Source organism: Arachis hypogaea, chromosome 20 (assembly GCF_003086295.3).
Source record: "Arachis hypogaea cultivar Tifrunner chromosome 20, arahy.Tifrunner.gnm2.J5K5, whole genome shotgun sequence".
In the NCBI taxonomy this organism is placed as follows: domain Eukaryota; kingdom Viridiplantae; phylum Streptophyta; class Magnoliopsida; order Fabales; family Fabaceae; genus Arachis; species Arachis hypogaea.
Window position 1 is genome coordinate 140,997,124 of NC_092055.1, and position 11,071 is coordinate 141,008,194.

Sequence of the window (11,071 nt, forward strand, 5' to 3'; positions counted from 1 at the left end):
CTTCTCCCTCGCAATCTCGGCAGCCTCGAGCTCCTCCTTCAACTTAGCCACCTCAGCCTGAGATTGGCGAAGTTTCTTGTCCAATAAACCGACCTGAGCCATCACGGGCTCAGCCTTCCGAACAACAACAGCAGAGCGAAGGAGAGCACGATACACTGACTTGGCCTGGAACGAGACATCACAGCCATCAAAATAAGGCTCCGTACCAGGCATCAAATGCTGATCAATGAAACCCGGGGCATCAAAATGACGATCCATCACACTAGGCACCAAACCCTCCTCAAAAGTCTCGCTGCTCGGGTCCTCAGGCCTCCTTCTCTTCCGAGAAGCCTCAGCAGCCGACACCACCACAACCTCAGGAGAGTTCGCAGGGCCAGGGGAAACTTGAACCTCGGCCCGTGCAGCCGAGGAAATCACCTCCTGAGAAACCGGTTGAGATTCCACGGCAGGATTGGAGACAGGGGGTAGAAGGAGACGAGGATCCCTCCTCCCGGCCCATCGCCGCCTTCAACCTAGCCAGAGAAGTCAGCCCACCAGCCATCTCAACTGAAAGAAATAAAAAATAACAAAGTAAGTTACAAAAAGAGAAAAATAGAACATATAAAATCGGGAAAAGAAGACAAGGCACACACCAATATACGCCCGACAAGCCTCGGGATCCCCCATAACGTCCCGAGGATTCAACGGACGCTCACCAAACAAATGCTGCAAAACGTTGGCAACGTCCTTATCCTCCTGGGACAAACCATTGTAGGTGAATTTAGTTAGAACCGACGGGCCAGCTTGGAAATTTCAGTATGTCGGAAACCGACGTACGCCCTCCGGCGACAGCCAGAAGGGATGATGCCCCTGGACAGGACGCACCTTGAAATACTCCCATTTAAAACCATGAAAAGAATCCTCAAATAAGCCAAAAATACGGCGATGAGGCTGAGCACGGAAAGACATATACCCCTTCTTATGCTTCCCCTCCTTAGTCGGGAGAGTGCATAAGAAAAGAAAAAGAAAAACAGGAACGGAAGCCGGAAGGTCGAGATACCGGCACACCAACTCAAACGACCGCACAGCAGCCCAGCTGTTCGGGTGAAGTTGAGACGGCGCCACGGAACACCGACTTAACAGATCCTGAACAAACGGCGAGAAGGGGAGTCGCACGCCAAGCCGAGTGAACATCGACTCATAAACCCACATCCAATCCGGAACGGTGGGGGAACGCAGATTCAAGTAACAAACGCGCTCGTCGGCATCCGGGAGGATGAGCTCATACCGCCCCTCCTCATCACCACCACCACAGATGGCCCCCTGATCACGGAGCCGTTGAAGGTCGCCCTCCGTCATCCGCGACGGAACGCCCCATACATCACTAGTCACCCAACCATAACGATTGGGAACGCCCCTGGAAGGGGCTACTGGAGCTCCCACACCCTCATTTCTCCGCCGTTGCATAGCTAAAACAGGGAGGAGCACCACCATCAGCCTGCTAACCCTAGACAGAAGCAAGACAGAAACCTACACACCACTACCAAACCAACACGGCGGTACACCGCAATCACCGAATGAACACGGCGGTGCTCAACCCCTCCAAAAACTCAAAAAACTACCCCCCCAAAGAAACCAGTTCAACGCAAAACTAAAAACAGGCAGAACAATGCATGGCAAAAGACAGAGCAGCATTCACAAAATAACAGGAAAGAATAAGCGAAACGTGCTAACCTAGAAATGCAGAAAGAACACTTGAGAAAGCTCGAAAAGCAGAAGCAGCAAGCAAAAACCAAAAAATGAAAGACCACAGAGAAAGGAGGAGACTTTCTGTTCAGATAGAAATTCTTCAGAAGAGAATGGAAAAAGGAAAAAGAAAGGGAAACGAGCGAGGGAACTGAAATAAAAATCCAAAACGGTTTCAAAGAGAGGGGTGAAAAGACACAATTGCCCCTAGGCGCAGTTAAAGCTAGTAGGGGCAGAAGAGGGAAAGCGTCCCTTCACATTTAATGACCCTCCCTCGAAAAAAGAAGCTAATAAAGCCTCGAAGAACGCAACAGACACGGCAGAATCGGAGGAGTCACGTCAAACCAAAAAACGGTCAGACGAGCCTTCAGCGAAGCCGGAGCCGAGGCAGCGATCTCCCTCCAAAAAACAAACGAACTCCCGAGACAAACTGAAGCCCACGGTTAAGCATCGCGCCTTTCAGCGACAGACCGACCTTGTTCGCTCCCCCGCTGCGGGGGCAACTGTTACGGATCCGGCCCACCATCCCGGATCCAAGACCGAACCCAACACCGGTTCCCCGGGTCCGACCCGTTCCCCACTTCTAGAAGGCCCGAAAACGGCACTCTCGGTTTCCTAACCGACTTTCGAATTCAAACGTCTCCCTTATCTTAGCCAAATAAGATAAGATAAGATATTCTCCATCACCTATAAATAGAGGACCCAGGTCCCTTCAGGTATTCGTTCATTCCACACACCTTACACCTCTCAGATCCATTCTGACTTGAGCGTCGGAGTGTCTTTGCAGGTACGTCCCCCCATCGCCCCAGTCAAGTGATCCGGCATCCGCCTCGACCCGCAGGTTCTCGATCCATCTCTCAACCCGTACCAGAGACATCTTGTACACTTATTAAATAAAGAATACTCATATTTTTGTATTTATGTTTTATATTTAATTATTTAAGAATAAAAGATTCTGTTACCATTTAAAGTATTGTATATTAAAGTATTGTCATTTAAAGTATTTATTTATGTACTAAGATATTCTGTATTTATTAGAGTCCATCAATGCTCTTTTTTCATATTAGCCTTTGATTTTCATCTAATCAAATCTAACGGTCGATATAAATGTGGCGTATTCAATAAGCACATAATGGTTGTCCTCGTTTTAGACATACCCCAATTTAAGTATTCCAAAAAAGAAAAAGTAAAAAAATATCCGGTAATTAACAACGCCGTGTAATAGCATTGAATTACAACCCTTTGTGATAATCCCTTCACATTATCCTTCATTAATTCATTTCCTTTCCGGGCCTATAAATAGCACTAAACCACAACGCTTATATGCCTCACACCAGAAAATTAAAGCCGAAAACAAATTAGAAAAAAAAATGTCAGGAATCATCGAAAAGATTGAAGAGGTCCTCCATATTGGAGGGAACAAGGATGGTGATCACAAAGATGATGACCACAAAGGAGATCATAAGGAAGAACACAAGGATCATCATGATGATGAGAAGAAAAAGAAGGAAAAGAAGGATGATGATGGAGATAGCATTGTGGACAAGATCAAGGACAAGATCCATGGAGATCATGATGACAAGGACGAGCACAAGGGTGAAGAGAAGAAGAAGAAGAAAAAGAAGAAGGACAAGAAAAAGCATGAGGATGGCCATGATGACCATGACCATGAAAGCGACAGCGGTAGCGGCAGCGGCAGCGACAGCGATTAGATCTTCATTCTACAGCTTAATGCTAATCATCTTTAAGGTAGTGTAACTATGTTTTAATTTGTTGATAATTAAACCTTGAATCTGAGATTATGTGTGATTATTATCAGATTATCACCATAGCCATTATTATTGACCTTTAAATGTTTTTTTTTGGGAGAGGGGGGGGGGGGTTTCACTTGATCAATGGTTGCTGGCTTGCTGCATAAGGCGGAATTTGATAAGTGAACGAAATTTAATAAATAAATTAATCAATCAATCAACTCAAATTGAATGTGTTATTTGCCATTTAACTTTCTGAGTTTTGAGCAACAAAAACAATAGGACAAAACTCTTTGACTCTGTCTTTTTCTGATTCTAACTTTTAGAGAATATATATGAGATTAATTTTAAAACTTATTTATTTTTTTAATATGGCAATAATATATTATTAATTGTCTTTAAAAAATTCTTTTACAATAATGAGTATGAAAATTAAATTATATATATTGTTGAACTAACACATTTTTTAGGATAATACAATTTGCCATCTTAATGAGATTAAGTATATGTAATATGAGCCAATGAGTTATAGCTCAAATGGCATAATCTCCCCATACTCAATTAAGAGGTTGCGGATTCGAATCTCATATCTTTGGTAAAAAGTAAAAAATAAAAAAAATATATGTAATATGAGATAACATAAGCTAAATATAATTAGAATAGTTTAAAGGTGGAAATTTAAGGGAAAACAGTGTGAAAAATTTTGTATGATGTAGAAAAACCGAAAAAGAGTCAAGGACACAATTGGATCCGCATTTGACGTTGACACCAATCCTTAGTGCAGATGATTTTGTGAGATAATACTCAATTTGGTCCCTAAACTTATACGCGAGTCTCAATTTAATTCCTGAGATTTCAATTGTCTCTATTTAGTCCTCGAAGTTTATAAACGTGCCTCATATTAGTCCCTAAGACCATTTTTAGTATAAAAACGTTAATAGAGCGCTGTTGTAGGCTATCACATGTCACGTTAAAACTTGTAAAATAATACAGTTTTGGTTTTCACATTTAAATTGCTCAAAAACGACATCGTATTACTTATTTTGTTAGGTAAAATTTTAATAAACACCATTTAGAATGTTGTTTTTAGGTTATTTGAGTGCCATCAAAACTAAAACGACATCATTTTACAAAGTTTAGTGTGGCATCCGACTGTCACGACAGTGTTCAGTTAACGTTTGTACGTTGAAAATTGTTTCAAGGACTATCATGAGTTATGTTCACAAAATTTGGGGACTAAATAGAAGCAATTGAAACTTTATGGACTAAATTGAGACTCGCGTGTAAGTTCAGAGACCAAATTGAGTATTATCTCTAAATTTTTTTCAAACAGTCAAAATCCAATTTAACTCCAATCTAAATAACCCTTTCATGTAGTAATCATACAGTGAATTAAAAATTATAGATTGAATCTAAGTATTATTGTTGTTATAAATATAATGATTATAGAGAGAATATGGACTAAACTTGGTTTCTTATTTTTGTCATGCATGTAGTAGGTGTATGGGACCATGGCAGCGAGGAGCCTAAAATAATTATTAAGAAAGGGATGATTATGTTTCTTTCTGTTTTTTTTTTTTTTTTTCTTCTGAAATTGGTTTAGTAGTTCTGTGTTTTAAATTTATATATCGTAAATGTATAACCTCACTAGCTACTTTGTTTCGGTTGGCTGTACATAAGCTTTAAGAAATAAATGAAGATTTTTAATTTTTAGTGAGATCTTGCGTTCATAAAAAGATTACATACCCATGAGATATTCTGGCAGTTGTATTATTGCGTATCGTCTCGAATTGAACGATTTACATGCTTGCACTAATAAGAAAAAAAAAATGGCATCTTACCCTTTGGCATAGTTGGAAAGAGGGAAGGAACCTAGAACCTTTTTTTTTTCAATTTTAAACAGGGTATAATTACATTTTTTTTTTAAATATTCGAACTTGAGGTCACAAACTCAATGGCATTAGTCTCGTGAATGTGTTAATATTATTGAAATTAATTTAAACAACTTGAGTTAGTCAATTGGCAATACTTATTTCAAATGTTCGTGATATAAAAATTTAAATATTATTTAAAAGTTATTTATTTATATTTTTAAAATATTTAATTTAATTTGATATATTTTAATTTTGTTTATTTAGTTATTAGATTGAGTTTTATGTTTATGAGCTTAGAAATTTTTTTGTAACCTAATAAGAGATTATAAATACCTTATAAACTATTATATATAGTCTTAGTATTGAGTGATTAGAAGTGTCAAGACACTTTTTGGTTTCGTGATAAAATCATAGTGTGGACAAGTGAGGCGAAAAATTAGTAGAAGGTTGATAAATCTCTTCGATTCAATTCTCAAATTATGGTGTGAACAAGTTAGGTTGATAAATTTTTTCTCGTTGCATCAAGAAATTGGATAGAAAGTAGAGTGATTGTTTTTATATTCAATTTTAATCCTTTTTTTTCTATTTCAATTACAATTTTTTTTTTATTTAATTTTAATTATGGTCTTATTTATTCTTTTTTTTTCTTATCATTTAGTATCAAAGCATTCTAAATAATATAAACTAATAACTTTTAAATAATATTTGAACTTTTGCATATTACGAACATTTGAAGCACGTATCAGTTAGTTAGTTAACTCATACGTTTAAGCAAATATCAAGATTCAAATTCTCCTTATGTGCGCAATAATCTATTGGCTAACATCTAGCAATAAACTATGACAAATTAGTATTTGACCTGTAAAATTAAAAAATATTTTAAAAAATAAAAAAATATATTGAAATTATATATAACATTATTCTATATTTGTTTTCTTTGAAATTTTTAAAAAATTTAAAAGGTAACCTAACGATTAATTTATTTTAATTTTGTCGACATTTCGCAAAATTGTTTGTACCATTACCAAAACACTATAAAATCTTGATAACCTCAAATTAATTACTAATTTAGAGTTATTTGTTTCATTTTAGTTATGTTATTGTTGTCTACTCTCATAAATTAATAGGTTATATAAGCCTAGAGCTAGATGAGCATCCATTTGTTCTTGAAAATTTATAGCAAATTTGGTTCGAGATTAAAGTGAGATAAAAGAAATTTTAAATAAACTTACATGTAAAATTTTATATAGAATTTATTCATTAAAGTTTTAGTCCTATTTTATATTTAAGGGGTGATCGCTAAAACTCTTATTTTATATTTTAACTATGTCAGATGTAAGCTAAAATTTATCATTAAAATTAAATATCAATATATATTAAAATATAAAATATGTATTAAAAATAAATTAAATTATATATGTATTTATACATAAATATATAGTAGATAATTTTAATATACACATTGTATTTTATTTAAGGGACGATTATGCTCATCATCATCATCTTTTTCTTCTTCTTCTTCTTAATTCAAGTATTCGAGTTTCTTTGTTAGAATTTGTATAATTTTGTTAGGCTTAAGTAAATTATATATATATATATATATATATATATATATATATATATATATATATATATATATATATATATCTTATGCTAAAATATGTTTTTTGTTCAACAAGAATCGTAATCTAAATCTCTAAGTCATAAAATCTCATAGTATATATATTATTGAACTATTTAATTTGTTCTATAAAGTATAAACTTAGCTAATAAAAGAAGAAATATAAATGGTTATTTGTGGCCACTCCCATACACACGACATAAACGTCTTTTTTTACGGACGATGAGGTGGATAGACTAATTAATTGGCATGTGTCTATTGTTCATTAATTAATTAATTAATACAGCAGCTAAGTTATTTTAGGAAAATCGGTTAATAAAAAATATACGGTTTTAAGTGAACCAAAGATTTTTTTCTATTTAACCAAAAAATGAACCGCAATTTAATAAACCGGTTAATTTTTGTAGACTTCTTTATTTTTTTATTTACTTTTAAATTTTGGACTTTATAATATCCAAACAATAAATTTAAATTGAAAATGGACTGGACCAATACATTACACTCTTATAATTTGAGTTCTTATATGTTACTTTAGTATTTTTAATTTATTTTTAAATGTAATTAGAAGTTTTAAAATAGTAAATTAACTAATTAAATATCACAGATTAATAGATAAAATGAAAGTAACAAATAAATTAATTCAACCAAAAGAAAAAAATATGCTAAATTTATTATGTTCTAGTCTATTATCCATTCAACTTCTAATAAAATAAATAAATTTATTGTTATTTGGGGAAAAAAATTTAAAATACAATGTAATTTATTTAAAAAAAAATAGAAAGATAAAAATCTTAATCAAAATCAAGTCTAAATTTAAAATATATAATTGTGGACGAAGTTAGTTTGATAGTGTTTATATTTATAAAATATTGGACTGTTTTTGTAATTAATTATTGTTTTATATATATATATATGCATACCTTTATAATATTCTTTTTTTATAAAAACATGTAATTTTTTTTAATTTGGTATGCATGAGATGAGATGTAAATTTGGATGACCTTAAATAAGAAATAAAATAAGAATTAAGCTGAATTTTTAATCTTTAATATGTTAACAATATTTATGTTTTAGTCTATTCTATCTTATATTTAGATACAATTATATATTTATTTATTTTTTTAGGAAATAGTGGTGTAGGAGGTGGTGGTGGCGAGATCACAGTAATAATGGGTGAGAAGAAAGGGGATGAGAATGGGTTATTACAGTGAAAATTGGATGGCCTTGTATTTTTTATGGTGTTGATATTATTATATGAATTAAAAATTAGGGATAAATTTTTTATAAAGAATTATAATTTTTTACTATATGTTGACGGTCATGATATTAATTGTTGGGATAAAATTAAAATTATCTTAAATTTTAAGGATAAAATTAAATTAAATAAAATATTAAGAGTAATTTAAAAAAATTTTAAAAACGTTAAGAATAATAAATATATTTTATCTTAAATTATAACATTATTAAATTATAATATTTTAAATTTAAAAATTTAGAGGAGATATATTTTAGTTTAATAATTTAAAACAAACAAAAAAAATTGAACAAAAGAATTTATTCTTTTTTAATGTAGGAATAATTTTTTTAAAGTAATATTCCTTGTCAAAGCATCAATCTTAAAAAAGCAGTAGAAGAAAATACACATAATTAAAGCAATCAAGTAGAAGAAAAATTGAAACAGACACAAGTAAGAATAGGTCTGAGAAGAGGTGAACGACAACAGTAATGGTCATTGGATAAGAAAAAGAGGAGAAGATTGCGTGTGGCGTAATCACGATAGACGGCTCTCTCGTGCACCGTTAATCGTGGAGGATGCGTTGCTTCTGCTGGCAGACGACTAGTGTGTCGTCGCTCTTATTTTGTATATAGGGGTGTGTTGTAGTGATTCCTCCCTAATCCGTCAATCATTGCTAATTGTTTTACACATGAAGGGAGCTTGCTTATTTTGGATTAGGAGTGTGGAATGAAGTCAATAACTTAAAAAAAATGGTTCTAGGCTGTCCATAAAGGTCTGGAAACTAATATTAGAGAAAAGACAAATTTGACTCTTAATTAAGTTCTATAAACTATTGTGCATAAATTAGATGTTCAATTCAATCTGATGCTTCAAAAAACTAATTCTATAATTGATTTGCTTAATAGTATTTGATTCTTAATATATTTTCTAGACAAAAAATACACTTGTGTGATTATCTTTTTAATCAACTAAAAAATTAAATAAATATATAATTGTATCTAAATATAAAATAAAATAGACTAAAACATAAATATTGTTAACATATTAAAGATTAAAAATTCAGCTTAATTCTTATTTCATTTTTTATTCAAGATCATCCAAATTTACATCTCATCATGCATACCAAATTAAAAAAAAATATATATTTCTATAAAAAAAAGAATATTATAAAGGTATATATATATAACAATAATTAATTACAAAAACAATCAAATATTTTATAAATATGAACACTATCGAACCTAACTTCGTCCACATTTATATGCTTTTAATTTAGACTTGGTTCTGATTAAGATTTTTATCTCTCTAATTTTTTTAAATAAATTGCATTATATTTAAAATTTTTTTCCCAAATAACAATAACCTTATTTATTTTATTAGAAGTTAAATGGATAATAGACTAGAACATAATAAATTTAGCATATTTTTTTTGTTGAATTAATTTATTTTTTACTTTCATTTTATCTATTAATCTATGATACTTAATTAGTTAATTTACTATTTTAAAACTTTTAATTACATTTAAAAATAAATTAAAAATACTAAAGCAATAGAAGAACTCAAATTATAAGAGTCTAACTCAAATTTATTGTTTGGATATTATAAAGTCCAAAATTCAAAAGTAAATAAAAAAATAAAGAAGCCCACAAAAATTAACCGGTTTACTAAATTGCTGTTCATTTTTTGGTTAAACAGAAAAAAATCTTTGGTTCATTTAAAATCGTATATTTTTTATTAACCGATTTTTCAAAAATAACTTAGCTGCTGTATTAATTAATTAATGAACAATAGACACATGTCGGTCAACTAGTTTATCCACCTCATCGTCCGTAAAAAAAGACGTTTATAGCGTGGGTATGTGAGTGGCCGCCTATTTGTTATATTCTGCCACATGCTATTCTCCTAAAGTAAGCTCAAATGCCATAAAGGGGACTCTTAATTTCAACTATGCACTAATGCACAATAGCTGAATTCAGGTGAGTCCACATGTAGTCTTGAACGTTTCATACACAATTATTCTTATTATTTAAATGTTCTTCTTCTTTCTACTTGTCTTCTACTACTATTGCCAAACACCAAAGTAAGAACTGATTCTCATCTTGCACTTGAGGCAAATGGCTGTGCGTGTTCTGCCTAATACTTTTGCATGTTTGAATTAGTTTCTTTTAGTATATTTATTTGAAGAGTTTTAGGCGCATAATTTGTGATGTGTAATCATCAATTAATCATTATCAATATTTTTAATGATGTGAGATGACATCTAATGAATATGATTACTCATTTTTCTTTTGATGGTTAAGTACTGACCAAATTTTAATAAAAATGTTAGTCCCTAAACTTTCTATATTTATTATTTTCGTCCTAACAAAAATTTCTTTTGAATTATCATTAAGCAAAGAAATAATCTCATTAAAAACATTAAAATAAACAGAAAATTTTAAGTTTTAAAAATATCTCTTTATATATATTCTAAAGTATCTCTCAGTCCGACATAGTAAAGATTAATTCGTTGCGGATCTAAACTTCATCTAAAGATTTGTCACTCACTAATGGATTGCTGCATGCACAAGACGATATTCAAACTCCCGACACTTACTTAAACGAATGAGTGAGCTTACTATTCAACTATCCCAAGTTGGTTGTGCCAATAATTATAACTAACGAATTTCACATTTCAGTGTACTTGGCGCATCAAATCAAACATGAAATAAAAAAACTAATAGTGCTAAGCAAAAAGGAAATAAGAGTATCCATTTGTTTATGTCCATACTATGGTTTGGCCAAGTAAACGAATCATGTTTCTTGCGTACTCAGACTTGGCAACACAAAACGTTAATGCTTCTTGTTGGTCGCAGTGGAATGT

At 32.1% G+C, this 11,071-nt stretch overlaps 1 protein-coding gene across 1 annotated transcript; it reads left to right on the forward strand.

Annotated features, from left to right (window-relative positions):
• Positions 1-3,004: 3,004 nt before the first annotated feature.
• Positions 3,005-5,110, forward strand: LOC112784976 (uncharacterized). Its single transcript, XM_025828370.3, has 2 exons — positions 3,005-3,474; positions 4,973-5,110. The coding sequence occupies exon 1, from the start codon at positions 3,096-3,098 to the stop codon at positions 3,435-3,437; it is 342 nt and encodes a 113-aa protein (XP_025684155.1). The 5' UTR covers positions 3,005-3,095; the 3' UTR covers positions 3,438-3,474; positions 4,973-5,110.
• The last annotated feature ends 5,961 nt before the right edge of the window (positions 5,111-11,071 follow it).

Bases quoted from the DNA above. Each gene is read 5' to 3' on its own strand.
- LOC112784976 (XM_025828370.3), top strand. From the start codon at position 3,096: ATGTCAGGAATCATCGAAAAGATTGAAGAGGTCCTCCATATTGGAGGG.